The sequence below is a fragment of the Thunnus thynnus genome, chromosome 7 (genome assembly GCF_963924715.1).
Source record: "Thunnus thynnus chromosome 7, fThuThy2.1, whole genome shotgun sequence".
Taxonomy (NCBI): domain Eukaryota; kingdom Metazoa; phylum Chordata; class Actinopteri; order Scombriformes; family Scombridae; genus Thunnus; species Thunnus thynnus.
The window spans coordinates 10,027,440-10,044,452 of NC_089523.1; the positions used below are offsets into that span (position 1 = coordinate 10,027,440).

The 17,013-nt window shown below is 39.7% G+C and overlaps 1 protein-coding gene across 1 annotated transcript; it reads right to left on the reverse strand.

The window, feature by feature from the left end:
• Positions 1 to 862: 862 nt before the first annotated feature.
• Positions 863 to 11,911, reverse strand: gucy2f (guanylate cyclase 2F, retinal). The gene is made up of 19 exons (XM_067594227.1): positions 11,343 to 11,911; positions 10,450 to 11,262; positions 8,587 to 8,888; positions 7,636 to 7,990; positions 7,425 to 7,509; positions 6,763 to 6,859; positions 6,385 to 6,510; positions 5,920 to 6,000; positions 5,489 to 5,665; positions 5,120 to 5,276; positions 4,804 to 4,953; positions 4,408 to 4,556; positions 3,886 to 4,049; positions 3,572 to 3,764; positions 2,990 to 3,164; positions 2,306 to 2,404; positions 2,085 to 2,179; positions 1,916 to 2,001; positions 863 to 1,074 (listed from the first exon to the last, which is right to left on the reverse strand). The coding sequence occupies exons 2-19, from the start codon at positions 11,189 to 11,191 to the stop codon at positions 990 to 992; spliced, it is 3,318 nt and encodes a 1,105-aa protein (XP_067450328.1). The 5' UTR covers positions 11,192 to 11,262; positions 11,343 to 11,911; the 3' UTR covers positions 863 to 989.
• Between the last annotated feature and the right edge of the window lie 5,102 nt (positions 11,912 to 17,013).

Consider the following 17,013-nt stretch of genomic DNA (forward strand, 5'->3'; position numbering starts at 1 on the left):
AGGAGTATCATATCATTCACAGATGTAGCACAACCAACCAATTGCATTCAGTTTAACGAGAGTTATAGGTGTGTTACAATAGCATCAGTGGAATAAATCACTGACCACTTTAACATTTGTGATTTTTAGGGAATTTTAAGGTCCTTTGTCTCACTAAAGAACCTTAAAATTCAATTGACTATAAAAGAAAAGAAAAAGAGACACACTTTTCATTACTTTAGTTGCATTGCCATTACTTTCCTGACAGCTTAAATTAAACATTAATATTAAAATGATTTGTAGGACTTGACTGACTTTTCCTTGTCATTCTGCTCTAATCTTCAGCTCTCCTTTCCACATACAGTAGAAATAAAAGTGGCAAATTTATCTTTTTCTCTTCTGATAATTATATACAAATAGCAGCTTTTGCCTCCAACTTTGGGTGGCTAATATACAATATTCAGCCATAGCTAAGTAACAGCCTCGGCCCCACAACTCTATTATGAGCTTTCATGACAAACTAAAAAAAAAAAAAAAAAAAAAAAAAAATACAGACAACACGTTAGTACCAGAAAAAAATAACATTTCATTTTGAAATAGGCGTTTGGGGCATATAATCTTCCGATGGGTGAACCTCTTGTTGCCCTGGAATAGGTGACCACTCAGTGGCCAGTGAGTGCAGAGAGGAGTGGATGGGTGCATCCTTCATTAAGGAGTGGTGCACCTTTCCTGTGCAACTGGCAGTAGGTACATAGGCAGGTAATGCGACAACTCTCATTACATTAGCACCGTCATGTTCTGCTGCGTCGGCTGCAGGCAGATTAGCCAGTCGATGGATAATCCTCTTAAAGAAGTCTGCATTAAGCCACAGTGAGAGGCTGGGTGGTGCTCTCTGTCCTCTGCCTGCCCCCTCCCAGCTCTATGTCTCTTTCTTTCTCTGGATCCTCCCCGATGCTCCTTCCTCTCCTCTGGTTTTGTTTCTTTCACATCTTTCCTCATTTTGCTCTCATTCAGATCTTTTGTTTGTCCACCTGCCTGTTGGCCTTGCGAAAAAGTGTCTTGATTTCCTCTGTCACCATTTCCTGCCAGTTGTCCCTGATAAAGACAGAAGTTGCAGTTAAGACCATTATTATACTTTACAGAGAATTTATTCGCAGAGCACTGGGATTAAAACACATGAAACAAGCGTACCACAAAGCATACAAAAAAACCCCCAAAAATAAATGTTGCCACAAATACAGTAAAACAAATAAGTGTTAATTATGAAAGAGTGCCAACACCGTACAATAAAAGTGAATTAACAAAACAAAGAGGGCTTTCCCCAATCTGCTTAAGAAGATGTAGAAGTTGATAAGATCAAGAGATTAATGAGACTAGTAGATCACAAAGCAATCAATAAGATTTAGAAATCAATGAGAGGAAACTGTGTGTGTGTGTATGTGCAGGCTCAGATGTTGCATTTGAACTGAAAGCCATAAAAACCACTGCTCACATCAAACTGACAAGCCAGAGTAACATTTCCACAACACAACACCAGCTGACATGCAGGTCTCTACCTCCTTCACTTTGGACTAAGAGGGCCTTTTTCTCAGCTTTCTTTCTCTTGTATGCAGCTATATCCTCAGGGTTCAGCCCATGATTGTCTTCCCTGAAGTAATATGTGGATAGTGGCAGTTTGCATGTCAAATATTGATGCAGCTATAAAAAATCTCTCATCGTCAAACATCTCTCAATACATAGCTGTGAACTCAAGTATAAAAACAAGCAAGATTTTCCAACCAAAGAAAGATTTCTGGGAAACAGGGTATAGCAATGTCCTTTATGCTTTTAGTTTTACATCAGATGGGAGGTGTCCCTCATACATCATCATTTTTGTTCATCAATACTACATGTCAAAGAGCTAGTAAAAGGGATGATGGTAGAGTTTGAATCTTACCCTGGTTTGATCTCTGGTGGTTTTGGCAAAGGCTTTGTAAAGTTAGTTTTCCCCACAAGCCAGTATGTCTCTTCAATACCTTTACCCTGTAAAGAAAGGTGCATTTTTATGTGTATAAGTAGAATCTGGAAATGTCATAGGCTTAAATGATCATAGGCTGAAATGTTACCTTCAGCTCTGTCTTGCCCCTGACATCTATTTTATAACCTTCATTGAGAGAATGGAGGATCTTCACAGTGCTCATATTCACATGGATTCTATAAGCTGAGGGGAGAAGAGAAGAGAAGAGAAGAGAAGAGAAGAGAAGATGGAAATGAGCAACATTAGACCAAAGCAAAATATGAAACAATGCAACAAAACATAGTAGGAGATGTGTACAGGATTACTCACGCAGCCCAGTGGATTCCATACGAGAGGCAGTGTTGACGGTGTCTCCAAAAAGGCAGTACCGAGGCATAGTCAGACCTACCACCCCAGCAACACAGGGCCCTGCAAATACACATTGACAAAAGATGAAGAATTCTGTAAGAAAAGATGTTTTATAAACTCCATCAATCAACATATATGCTGAGAAATGCTCGTTTTTCTTTTTCTGTTTTGATCTGACGTCTATGGGGACTGGATCTGACACAGACTGTTACTGTGTTGACAGCCATCAATGTAAAGCCTATGTTGATTCCTGTTGCACCAGGGAATATTTTAAGGAATACTAATGTATACTCTGCTTATTAATGTCAGTATTTTTTTCAGACACATTTTTTCCCACCATGCCTCAGCACACTAAAAGGTAGGAGTGACCACCTGCTGCCGACAGCTAGTGCAGCCTAACAACACTGTCTTATTACTCAACACTCGAGCCTTATTTTGACTGCAAAAGTGACAGATGAGATGAAATATTACCTACGAGGTGGACTGAAGACAACATAAGCAGTTTATATCTCAAAATGAGTCACCAGCCACTATAAGTAAGGACAATAATTTCTTCATAATCTGCAAAGGATCACCTGCTCAAATGGAGCAGAGGGTAGTATTGTAAAACAGGGTGATGAGGACTCTGGCTTTGTTCAGGCTTACCTGAGTGGATTCCTATGCGTATCCTAACAGGTACGTCTGGCATGTGCCGCATATGGAAGGTCCCCACTGAGCTGAGGATGTTCAGAGACATGTTGGCAATCTCAGCAGCGTGCTTGTTGCCGTTTCTCTTCGGCAGACCTGATGCTACCATGTAAGCATCACCAATGGTCTCCACCTGGATAACGTCAACATATGTATTTTACTGGGGGCACACAGTCTGTCTGTGTGCACAGTATGTGCAGACACATGCTGCTCAGTCAAGTTCTTATTGTGATTTACCAGTTTAAAGAAAGTTTTAAGAGAGTTTTAAGAAAACTTGCTATCATCTCAGAGTGGCAGGTTGGTACAACAGATTTAATAAAGTTATGTACATGTGACTTAAATCTGCAATAATTACAACATTTTGATCTCCCAATGAAACAATATTCTTGCAAATAAACCCTACGATCTTAAATTCCTAAAATATACATATCTGTGAATATCGCTAAGTTGCAGGAGAAATGCTTTCATAGGTCATAAACTCATTTTTGACCACAGAAGCAGAAAAAGCATGTACTGTATGTATTGATCGCGCTCTCTGACCTTGTAGACGTCATGGTTACTGAGCACGGCGTCAAACAGAGTGTAGAGGTCATTGAGAAGATCGACCACCTCGATGGGATCACTGAGGGAGGAGATGGTGGTGAAACCCACGATGTCACTGAAGTAGATGGTCACCTGGTCAAAGTACTCTGGCTCCACTGTGGCACCGGTCTTCAGAGCCTCAGCCACAGAGCTGATGGGCAGAAGTAAAAAGTTTATAAAGGTTACATTAAGATTTGTGAATTCAAGCTTTAAATTATTGTTAAAATGTTTGGATTTTGCTCGTTTTGGGGGTTGTGTGCATGCTAACTCACGGTGGGAGCATCTCTGACAGCAGTTTCTCTGTTCTCTGTTTTTCCACCTCCAGCTCCTCTGTTCTCTCTCTGATGAGGTCCTCCAGGTTGGAGCTGTACTGCTCCAGCATCCTCAACATGGAGTCGATGATGTTGGTCTTCTTACCCTTGTTGATTATCTTGAACTAATTGTAAAAATATATAGAATCATGTTAAACATCATTTTTTAAAATTTCTTTAGGGAAAAGCTTTAATTTTGCAGAACAAATGGTGCTGGCATCAGTTTGTTTTTGGTATTTAGTGAAGTGCAGCACTTATAAAACTCCCTGAGGCTACAACCTAACATACACTCAATACACAGTACATTTTAACAAGTCTTTGGTGCAATACATAAATATCGAGTGAAAAAAGGTAAAGAAGTTGACAAAAAAATGTTTTCTTATTTTTTAATTTATGCTTCAAATGTGTTTATATGAGTACTGTAATGATAGCTGCTGTTAGGTTCAAATCAATTAGGCCACAATGGTGTCTCCAAAAATGTACCCTGTCAAAGATCTCATCGAAGTCTGGTCTTCGGTCAGGCTGTTCGCTCCAGCATTGCTTCATCAGCTGGATACATTCCAGAGGAGCCTGGTCCGGGGCCACATTGGGGCGACACATTGGAGGAGGCTTCTTCACCTTCCGGATGATCTCTGGTGAGGAGATGGAGGAGATGGGACAAGTAAATCCAACGAGGATGTGTATCAGCATTCTAGTTTTGACACTAGTCAAACTGCTGCACTAGTATGAACTCTGCTGCATTGCAGAAATGGAAAAACACAATAGCCAAACATAAACAGAACACAAATGTTATAAATATTGGTAATATGTTCCTCGAATCTACATGTCTGTCGTCTCAAACTAAAAAAAAACTTTGATATGTCGGTGACGGATGCACACCCTCAGGTGGTAGACCCAGCATGCAGTACGGTGGCCCTCTGACCACCACCTCCTGGAGGATGATAGAAAAGCTGTACACATCTCCCTTGTAGGTCCCTTTACGAGAGTTTGCAAGGTCCCTCAGGAACTCTGGAGCTGTCCAAAATAGATCTGAGAAGAGCAAAGGAAAGGTTTTGAACTAGGGTGGGATATGATATCACTCATTAACAACTATAATATGGCTTTGTGTAGCTTCTTTCTACAAAAATGTACTGTACATACAGTATAGTATATAATGAATAGCATTGAAAGCCCTTTTTTCCAGAGTGGACGTTACCTTCAGGTGGAGGTTCCTCTATAGGAGCTTTCTGAGACTCCAGCAGCTCATTAAAGCCATAGTCTGTAATCTTGAGGACAAAACGCCCGTCTACCACACAGTTACAAGATTTTAGTCGGCCGTGGGGGAAATCCCTGTGGTGAAGGTATTTCATACCCTGAAAGCACATTATATCATTAGTTTTATTTTGTGTAAAGGAAATATTATACCACATACACTAGTGTGTGAGCCTACAAGAATAGTGGTTAGCACCAGTGTAATATTCACCTGTGTAGAACCAGCAGAGTCATTAAAAAACTGCCATGACGACATGCAGAACAAGCAGCAAAAGATTCAGGATTTCATCACCTACAGTGTATTGGTGTTTACCTTGATGAGGTCAAGCACAAGTGAGGACTTGAACATCCAGTCTAGTTTAACATCCTCGTTCCTCAGCAGGTCCTGCAGACTGCCCCGCGAGCAGTGCTCTGTCACCACTGCATACATGTAGCAGTCCGAAAAGAAGCCCAGGAATGGATTCACGTTCTCGTTTCTCAGGTCCTTCATCTGAGAAAGCCGATAAACAAGTTAATGTTTATGGATGGAGGATAATATTACAATAATACCGTGTTAATGAACAGTTTTCCTTATGACTAGAATTACACAGAACCATGTTTGGCTTATTGTCCACACAGGAGAACATACTGTATGCATTTTATGTATGACATTTCCAGAGCTTTTACAAACCATCTAATTAGAGTGCAAATACAGTTGTTGTGTGCCAGTGTGTTTTTTTCACAGGTCAAGACATGTTGCTCTACCTTGGTGAAAATCTTTGTGGTGCTCTGCTTCACCTCCTTGAAATGCCCCTCCTCAAATTTCTTCAGCCACACCCAGTCGCCCTGGAAAAGTGTTGGGGTTTATTATTTCACCATTTCCGGGCAAATAACATATGGGAATAAAAACATTTTAAAATACCTAATTTTACTATTTCCCGTTCATCTTCCTTCCCCAAAATGATATGTGAGTATCTGTTTGTAGATACTGTTGTGATCCTTGATTACAAATCTAGATCTAACAGAAAATATGTGCTTATTTGTAGTTTGTAAAAGTAATTTTATAAAAAAAAATGCTGTGTGTAAAACACACACACACAAACCTAAACCAAGAAGCAGGCAATCTTGCTTGATTGTTATGATGAATTTTACAATCAGAAACCTTAATAACTTCACACAAACACTCTGACCTAATGAAATAAGTGCAGTGACTCTTTCAGCTTGACCCACCTCGTACACAGCAACATTGGTGGTCTCATGAGTTGCTGTCTGCATGCTGTTCACAGATTGAGAGCGTTCTGCAGACTTCTCTTCCACAAAGCTTTTAGATTCGCTCAGATCCTCTAAAGTGATTTTCTGTGTGAAATCAGACACCAGAAGAAGTCTTAAAATCTATGTTTATACCTGCAGACTAAAAGTGTTGAATATGTGAGTCCAAAACAATTTAAGCTTTCATTTCCATCAAGTAAATATACATTTACACCCATGAACCCATATATGTATAACATTGGAGTAAGGTAGATATGATTGCATACTTTATGCTCTGAAATGAATGGATAAAAAATGGACAGTGTAGGTCATGTGCAAAGGTTTGATATTGTTCTTTACCTTCTTGCTAAGCTGAGGGTTGATGAAAGTGAGATCCTCTAAGGTAAGCAGGATCCGATTTGGACCCCTGACAAGCTGGATTTGTTGGAGTCTCCTCCTGCCAGTGAGATTCAGAAAGGATAAGGAACTCTATTCATCCAATGGCAGTGGGTTTCCTAAAATTATCTCAGAGATTATCTTTGGAGCAAAGAAAGATTACAAACACAGAAAAGCTTATCCCTGTATGAGAAACTAATTTCAACTTATTTAAATCCTCTTTTGCCTCCACAAACCATTTACTGTTATTAACCAGTGGCAAAAACTCAAACACCTACATGAGTTTTTATCATTTTACTTTATTATTTATTTACTTTATTACTTATATAACTGAAAACTTAAGTTGTTGATCAGTGGAACGAGGCTGTTTATAACCATTGTCCAGCATCTCTTCCCTGTTTACTTTAGAGATTATCTCTATTCTGCCTCATGCTTTTGAGGCTTATTCTCTCAAATTTTCTCTCCCTTCCTCTCAAGCAAATCTATTATACAACAAAGTGATGAATGAATGCATTGTACCTTGCACAAAATGCTTTAACTCAACATTGTTGAGAAAGATGGAGAATGAATGTAAGCAACACAAGCACAGAGCTGCTTGAATCTATTTGTATTTACAGGCTGTGTACCTGATGTAAAGACTTATGCCAAGCCCTCCTACAGCCAGAGTGAAGATGACAGCAAACACCACTATGATGTAGGTGACCTCCACACCTGGGGATGACAACAGGTAACTTGATGGTGTTGGAAATGAGGGTGAAGACACATCCAAACAAACCTATGAGCATCCATACTCACACTCAAATGAATGTATACACATGCCTGATCAAAGTCTCTTACCCCCTGTGCAGACATTAGTCGTATCGAACCAGCAGCTGGAATCGGACGGCGGAGGGGATCCTCCTGGGAAACTGATGGACCTCCCAGCAAAGCGAAGCACTCCGGACGTAAGATCCACTAGATAGGTCTGGTACAGTTGGCTGCCCCTGTTGTCAGTGTCCAGGATGACGTAATTGGTTTTGACGTCACCACCAGTATCCACCATGATCTTCTGGTTGAAGCCATTGAAGGTTGTGTTCTTTGTGAAGTAGGCCAAGTTTGAGCCTGACAGCCGCATGCCTGCTCTCCTGGCATTGTTGATGGACTTGGCCAGCAGGTATATGCTGTTATAGATGGTCCCAAATAGTGGGTTAACCTGCAAGTAACCAGCAGGGGTGGTTAGCAGGGACACAGGATAAGGCATGATATATTAACATATTATTTCAACCATTTTAAATCGCCCTTTCTAGAAATGTAGAGCAACAAATGAACTGTTTCAGAGTCATACTGATGTAAAAAGTTCACTGATAATGCAGTCAAAAATACTGAGTATATCATGTTTCCAGTATGATAAGCATGAGTTAAAATAAGATATATCTGTGATAATAATAATTCTGTGTAAGCCTTGATGAAAGGCAACAGGAAACCCCATCACCTTGTGCTAATTCCTGGGCATCTTTACTGATATTCATTACAAAATCCACAAAATAATGACCACATTTTGAACAATCAAAATTAGAATATCCTCTTTCTGTTTTCCAAGACTGTGTTTCCTCGATGATCTGAGGTGGAAAATATGCACTTGCTTTGTCAAACTCAGATTGATTTATATTAGTTTAGTTTAGACTACATTATTTATGCATCCAGGACTGTGGATTTTGTCCCTCTTCTCTTACACTGTAGTTGGGCTTGACTTGAAAAAACCTGAACCTATCCTTTAATCCCCTGGCATGACATCCAGACAGTTCCTACCTGCTCTGGCTGCACAGCTAGCGTCAGTTCCTCAGTCCTCTTTGCTGCAGTGTATGCCTCATTGAAGGACAGAGGCTCAGAGGCCACAGTGATAGTGAGCACAGCATCATAGGCTTCCCTCAGCCTGCTGTTGTTTTGCAGGGGGAAGTAGGAGACGTTGGTGTAGGGCATGCTGAAGTGTAGAGTGTCGTAGGGCACAAAAACATACTTCCCTGATGTCAGACCCATTTCTTGTGCCTTGAGAAGAAAAGTAGCTTGCTGCTCCCCTCCAACCAGGACAGAGTGCATGCACATGATGATAACTGAAACACACAAATAGAGATCACTTACTAAAATACTGGTAAGTAAGGGTTGCATGCGGAGTGATAACTCAAATTCACTCAGTATTAATGATTGGACAAGCATAAAATGCCATTAGGGGGACTGAGAAAAGTAATCTACACCTCCAGTGGAGTAAATGTAATGTACTTTATAATGCATTCAAACTTAAACTACTCAGAAAAGTCACTGAATTACTTTTGATAAAAGGGAACATGGTTAATCATGCTGCAAAAAGAACACAACAAAACAGTTTGATTAGCTCAATTGGACAGATGCTTCCGAAGTTACAAGGAATTTCTTCCCATCAGCTGTGGAAGAAATATTCAGATTCAGTGAAAAGTAACAGTTCAACAATTTAAAAATACTCTGTTACAAGAAATTGTCCCACACTCAAAATCCATAGTTAAGTAAAAGTATGTAAGTATTATCAGCAAATTGTACTTATCAAGTATCAAAAGTAAAAGTGCTTGTTGCTGGTCAATGTGGAGATAGTTTCAACAACATTATATAATTTAGGTAGATTAGTGTGGTGTTTCCCAACCTGGGGGTTGTGCCCCCTCCAAAGGGTCACAAGATAAATCTGAGGGCTCATGAGATGAATAATGAGATGGGAAAGAATAAAAAATGTACTCAATAATTTGTGTTCATAATGATTTGGATTTTTATCTTTATAACTATAAATATTGGATAATTGTACCTCTTTCGGCCTTGAACTTTTATCTATACGGGGACAAGAGGCCCAAACTAAAGCAACACTGCTTTTTTCAAGGAGTCAAAAGTGTTGGGAACCTTTGGTTTAATCTTTATCATTGTGTTTTATTTTATAAGCATGTCTTATGTTTTTTTTTGTTGTAAAATCATAATGTGAAAAGTAACAGTAACTATAGCTGTCAGATGGAAAATACAGCAGAGTAAAAAGTACAATATTTTCATATGAAATGTAGTGGAGCAGAATGTAGTTTAACATAGAAATACTCGAGTGAAGTATACTTCAAAATTATACTTATGTACAGTTACTTTCCATCATGTGAGGAGACTTAATCTACTTTCTTAAAACTCCACTTTGTAATGGTTGAAGCTACTTTGATTAATGAGTAATTATCACTGTTGATCAAACATAAAAACCAAATTGCTGTCCCTCCCTGTTCACCTTAACCACAAGGTGAAATCTGCAGTGTCAAAATGGCTTCCTGGTCAGATGGTTCGAGTATTAAGCCTTCTGTACTGTTGGCCTAGAGGATGTGTGCAGCTGCTGGGATGAGAAAATATTCTGTCGGAGCAAATCAGGACAGCTGATGGCTTCTTTTTTTTTTTTTTTGCAAGCCTGCAAGTTCTTCATCAGTGATGTCAGATCTGCTCATTGATTCAACCATGTTTCATATCACAGAAGTCATATGTCATTTACTTCTTAATATCCATTGTGTCTATCTTGCTCAAATGTGACGCTACGGTGATCTCCTCTAGTATCACAGTAACATATAATAATAATAATAATTATTATGATAATTATTATAATCTTATAGGACGTTTTACCAGACTCACCCCTGATCTGTCCTGCAGCCTGGATCCTCCTCAGCGTGCTCTCCACCTCTGTCTCATTCATACCCATATTTGTAACCAGGCCAACGGGAAGACCCTTATTCCTCAGAGCAGCAGCCACTCTCCCCGCGGTATCTATCCAGATATCCTCATTGGATGAGACCACTACAATGTTGGCCCACCTGAAGTGTTTCAACACGGTGAACAAAACCTCGGTGGGAAACGGTACTGTCCTGGCAAACGTCGGATATCCCGTGATGCGGTCCAGCTCAAAGTTAACACAGCCATAAGAGAAAACTGCCTTATCCCAGTTTTTAGCCAGGAGTGAAGCTGCAGTACAGTATCCAGGGTTGGTGGGGCCCACGAACGCATCTGCCATCTTCTCGTAGTAAATAAACGCAGTGAGAGCTTTGGAGGTTTCGCAAGGCTCCTGCAGGATGATGAAGTCCATTTTCAGGCCCAGATCCAGATTGAGGTCTCCGTTTATCCTGTTTACAGCGAGCCTGGCGGCCGCAGCGGGCAGGGCCCTGTAATAAACAGGGTCGCAGTTCCAAGGCCCCAGGACCCCCACTTTGAATATCAAACAGCGGACACAACAAGGGAACGTCAACACTCCGAGGAGCACCCATAACAGAAAGTTATAAAAGGGCAGTGTCGTCAAAGTTGGTCTGCTCTTAATGATGGGCATACATGGATGGTTGGACTCCCATAGCGCCCCTCTGAAATTTGGAGGAATATTTTGCATTGTCCTTCCAGTGTATCCAAGGTAGTGAATCTTTATGTTCACTATTGAATTATCAATTAGACCAGTGACACCTGTAAAACATAAAAAAGTTTTGGAATATATACTTTTGAAAGAGCAAAAAATGGCTGAATGAATAAATGAAACCATTTACCGTTTTTTCAATGCCATCAGGACAGCTTCAAGGTCCGATGAGACAGTCTTACAGGTGTCCTCTCGGTTCTGCCTTTCTGTCTCCACATACACACCTCACCTCACCATCCCCCAATTTTTAATTTTTTTTTTTTTACCTATTCAACCCCGAGGATGCACGGAGTCGCAGCGGTGAAGACACTGCCAAGTCATTGTGTTTGGATTATGGGCTGAAAGTGACAGGTAGAGCTCGGGCGCTGCGTCTGTCGCGTTTGGAGACAACTTCAGCACCCTGGAGAGCTACTTACGTCCCGCAGCCAGCGCCTCTAAAGGCTCCCGTGCGTTTCCACAAACACTTCTGTACACAGGCAGCATATCTGGGTGAAAAAACACCTCTGGCCCCCGGGTTGCTTACACTCATGTGTATCTTTGATTTAAAAAAAGAAACAAAAAAGTCACATATTCCAAAGGGAGTAAGAATGAAAATCCTGTCCAATGATGAGAAGTCTCCACCAAAAAAGAGACTTAATTCAATGAATGAAAATGGAAAAGTCTCGGATGTATTATCAATATGGGAGGCCAGTGTCAGCTACAGGCCCATTCAATCAAATCCCTCCAAAGTGACCTGGAGCCAAAACGTAGGTGTTACTCACTAATCCATTTTCAGTGAGGCACAATATAAGAGGATTGACAACAGGCCTTAGTGCACTCTAAAAGCTTTGTTATCATGTAAGATGCAGAGGCAACAAGGCCTTTTCCCACCATTCAACACAAATCATTTTTTTCTTTTTTGAGTTTTAGACATGTTGATATGGTAGATGGTTAATTCAATTTAATATCATAAAATATGTTAAATATATATATATGTATATATATATATGACATGATATATGGCATATGACACACACACACATATATATATATATATGGAACTGGTCTCACAGACTATAGACCACCACATGTGCACAGATGTTAAGGATACAAACATTTTCTGATCATCTTTCTCACCTCAGCTGTACTGCATGAAGACACTTGAACCGTGCTTTAATTGGGCTAATATGCCAGCAGTACAACAGGTCCCACAGATTAAATGAATTTGAACCCTGGTGGAGAGGGAGTAATTAAAGATAACGAAGGGCTCTCCCTGTGGGTCCCCTGAGTTTGACTTCATTTTGCCTGCGTCAGTCTTTTCAGCTCTTTTTTGAAAAGGCTCCAACAGTGAGCAGCCTGGCAAATGAATCCAGGAACAGCTGGTTGCCACAACACCAACCATGGAAGGCAGTTTTAAAGGCAATACACTGGCTGGATGTAAAACTGAAAAGAAACTGTTAGATTATGCAGTGGTTGCTTGGTGATTAAACCGTACCTCAAATCATTATAAAGCAAACTGCCAGAAAAAAGAAACGAAAATGTGTCATTTATTATAGGGAAACACTGATTTAGGCAATGAAGCTTTTCATGTAATTTAAAAGATCATCCACATATAGTATCATCTTTATGCTGCCTCAGATTAATTCTGATCATCCCATACAGAATATTAGCAGCATAAAAGTGGACACACTGAGTTTATGTGCCTCCACTACATTCCCGATGTCATGGTTTGATGCCTTTATATCCTGCAAAAAGCTATAAATTTAAACTTGTACCAGTTAGGCAACATGCTAAAGCTAGTAAAATGTGTGTGTGTAAATTGTGTGTGTGTATGTGTGTGTGAGACAGAGAGAGAGAAAGAGCAAGAGAGTAAGAGCCCCATCCACTCCTTCTTCTGTTTGTCTGTCTGTCTCTTTTTTTAAGAGTGTGTGTCCCGTGTGTGTGTGTGTGTGTGTGTGTGTGTGTGTGTGTGTGTATGTGTGTGTGTGTATGTGTGTGTGTGTGTGTGTGTGTGTGTGTGTGTGCATGCGTGTATGTGTGTTTGGATGACAAACAGTCCCTTTAAACTCAAATCTGACAAAACTTTGCAAAACACTATGAAACATTTAAAGAAACAGTATATAATCTGTACAGTTCATAGTTACATATCACTATGCATACATGCACATGGAACTGCAGTGATTACACCTTTGTTGACCCATATCCCACATAAGCTGATGAGCCTCTTAAATGTAACACCTTGACACCGCTGTCCTGCAATCCAGGAATAGAGGACAGAAATGACGACTCAGCGCAATGTCCACCCAATGAGTGAACACAATGAATCGGATGCTGCTCCTGAGACAAGCTCTGGGTAGTGTTTTTCACACATTAGTTTCTACGAGCAACATGAAATGATAATTCATGATAAAATATTTCAAAAAGTAGATGAAAAAGCTAGATAAATAATACCAATCAACCAATGATGTATCCAACTAGTAAAGACACATCTCTCTCATTACACAGTGTGCTGCAATGAGGAAAATGCTGTGTGGATAAAAAAAAAAAGGAAATCAATGATTAAACATGTCCTTGGACTGATGGAATAGGATAAATGAGGAGATGGAAAATACACCAGTTAAAGGTGAATGGAGACACAAGGGAATAAAATCACTTAACGGTAATATTTTAAAGTCCCTTATATTTTACATATAAATATTAAGGTGAAGCATGCATGCAAGTCAATTTCACAGGCCAATGGAAATGCCTGAAATAATTGTTATTTATGCTATAATAATAACTGAGAAGGTTTAACCGGTTATCATGAGGTGGGCAATATAGGATCCTTTAAATTCACAATGTAAGATAAAATAGATTTTATTCGACAAGTTAAAGGACCATTGAATTTAGGGAGAGTACACTTACTGGTATATCAAAGCAATATTTGAGGAAGTCTGTGAGTCAAAATTCAGTTGAGTCAGCCACTTAATGACATTAGTCACTACATAATAGTCTTACAGAAACACATTTATTGTTCTTGCACAATTATGGCATAGGTCATGAATGAATGCATGAATTAATGTTACCAGCATCTTTAATTTTCTTTTTTATCTCAATTAGAGGTTATTAAGGTTAAGATGATATGGTTGAGCCTCAACAGTGAATTTATTAGAGGATGTCTTCAGCTCTGGCGCCATCTTGTGGAAAAGCCCTGCAGTGGCGCATTGTCTATTATGCTTGCAACTGGATTCAAGTAAAAGTATTAAAACTACACCCAGTATGAATATTTAATGACAGGAAATTTCTTTGGAAATACTGAAAAACTGTATTCTTACAATGAAAACTTTGTTGGCTACTACTACTTACCCTTCTCAAACACACACACACACACACACAGACACACACACACAGACACACACACACACACACACACACACACACACACGGATACCCTTTATAGGCCCTTTTGTCCATGATTATCTATAATTTTAATAGAGCTTTTTTCAACACATGATGAGTTTGACTGTGAAAATGATTTTAAAAAAAAGAATAAAGTTATGCAAAAGTCTGAATGAAGGTTGTATTTAATAGGCTAATGTGAATGATACCTGACTACTTTAGTCATATTTGAGCTATAAGATATACATCATCATGCACCATGTTTGTCTTTCGCAGGTTCAGATGTTTTTTGTTCCTTTTACAGACTGATAGTGTACTCTGCATTCTGTCTGCCGGAGCTCCTATCTTATCTTAACAGCCTTGAAGAATCCCAGACATTACAAGAACAACAAGGACTGTGTGTGTGTGTGTGTATGCGTGAGACAGAGAGAGAGAGAGAGAGAGAGTACCAGGTCTTCCTCATATTCACACAGTCACATGTGGGGACTTTCCTCCCTTTTTGGGGACAAAAAGCAAGTCCCATTAACTTAAATCTGATTTTAGGGTGAAGTTAGGTTAAAGTTAGGTTAAGGTTAGTGTTTGGATAAGTCTCCAGGAAATGAATGTAATGTCCTCTGAAGTGATGGAAACATGAGTTTGTGTGTGTGTGTGTATGTGCATGTGTGCATGTGTGTATGTGTGTGTGTGTGTGTGTGTGTGTGTGTGTGTGTGTGTGTTTGACCACAAGTAGTCACATGTAGCAACCACGCATGTATGACATTTCTAAATAAGTTCCCCTCTCCATCACAACCTACTGTATGATGTACTTCTTTCTGTCTTATTTTTTTGAGATAACACAATATTATGCAACATCTTGCATGTACCCCTGAGAGTGTAATTGTGTGCATTATGTAGTACTGTATGGGCGTGTGCTGTGATGCTGTCATGTTCTCTTGAGGAAAACAATAGTTGAGGGTGCAGCTGAAGTGTGGAGGCCCCTCAGTATTGTGTGAGCAGCAACAGATGTTCGCCATCAGTCTTCACACTCGACCTCTCTGTTTCTCACCCGACTTTCAGGGAACTTGTTGCAATATTTCATTTAACAGACACAGATTTGATATAGTCAGTGATATCATGTGCAGCAGTTATTTAAATTGTTACACTGCAAGATCTGTCTCTGCAAAAGTTGAAGCTGCATGGGGTGATTTTGTAATTTTGACACACAGGAAAAGTCTGGGTTTCCGTTCACATTAGTTTTAATCAGCTTCATCAAAATGTGAACCACAGGCCAAGTGAAACAAACCGCCGCCTTGTTGCGCAACACCGTCTTTCAGGTTTGCTTCTCATGTGGGTCTGTTAGCGGCGACACCACTAGAGTGCGCAATGACAAGTAGTATCAATTTTGCCAGACAGCGTACCGAGCCCGGAAGTTACACATGTGACTCCTCCAAAATAACAGCGTAACATTTGTGATCGGAGCAAGTCGAGATTCAGAGGTCTCTTATTTATTACAGTTTTCTCGATCTCTTACACAATACAACTGGGCCTTTTAACTAAACACCCCAAACCATGACGCCATCTACCAAAAGACAGACCCATTTCCCAAAACTATAAACACTATTCCCCTGTTTACACTCATGTGCTCGTTTAGAAAGCACTGTCATTTAATATCATTAACTCAAGTCATCACAGCTGGAACCCAATTAACACACAATTCCCCTGGTGGAAACACTAAGAGTCAAAATTGTTCACACACCAATCAGAACCTCAGGATAGATAGATAACAGGGTCATAGGTCAGTTCACTTGTTTTGGAACAATGGATGCACAAAGACCTGAGGCAGAAAACATGTGATTTCTTTCTTCATGTACAAACTTACACAAACTTTTTTTTTCATTGGTTTATATTGATAAATACGTGGAAATTAATTTACTGTTTTCTACGTTCTTTATCAGTTGCATATTTTTACAGTACATTTATTTTTTCACCCAGTTTCAGTTTATTTTACTATAGTACATTAAGGAATTAAACATTTTGAAAATGTACACATGTGTTGTGTCTTTATATTGTGTTCATCATGTAAAGAGGTTGTTCTGGGGGAAAACCGTAAGTGCCATTATTCAATGCATCAGGTTTTTATGGTAGAGCTTTGAAGGCATCTCACTAGTGTGTAATGGCTGTTTTGTAGTCATTTTATGGCTTTTCTGTGATGTCTGAAGGCAATGGTTTTGATGTGGAAGGTGGAAGTTTGTGAAGATGAGTGTAGGCCTACAGTTGTGTTTAGAGCAGTGGTTCTCAAAATTGTTCACATCAAGGACCCCTAAACTGACAAATTCGACCACAAACCCCCATTTGATAAGATTTTGTCCCATGGTCCCCCATTTGATTTTTGCTTTTAGATATTATATTACAGAATGTGTATGAAACCCATGACCAAAATAGTAATTCATTCTGTCATTGTGTTA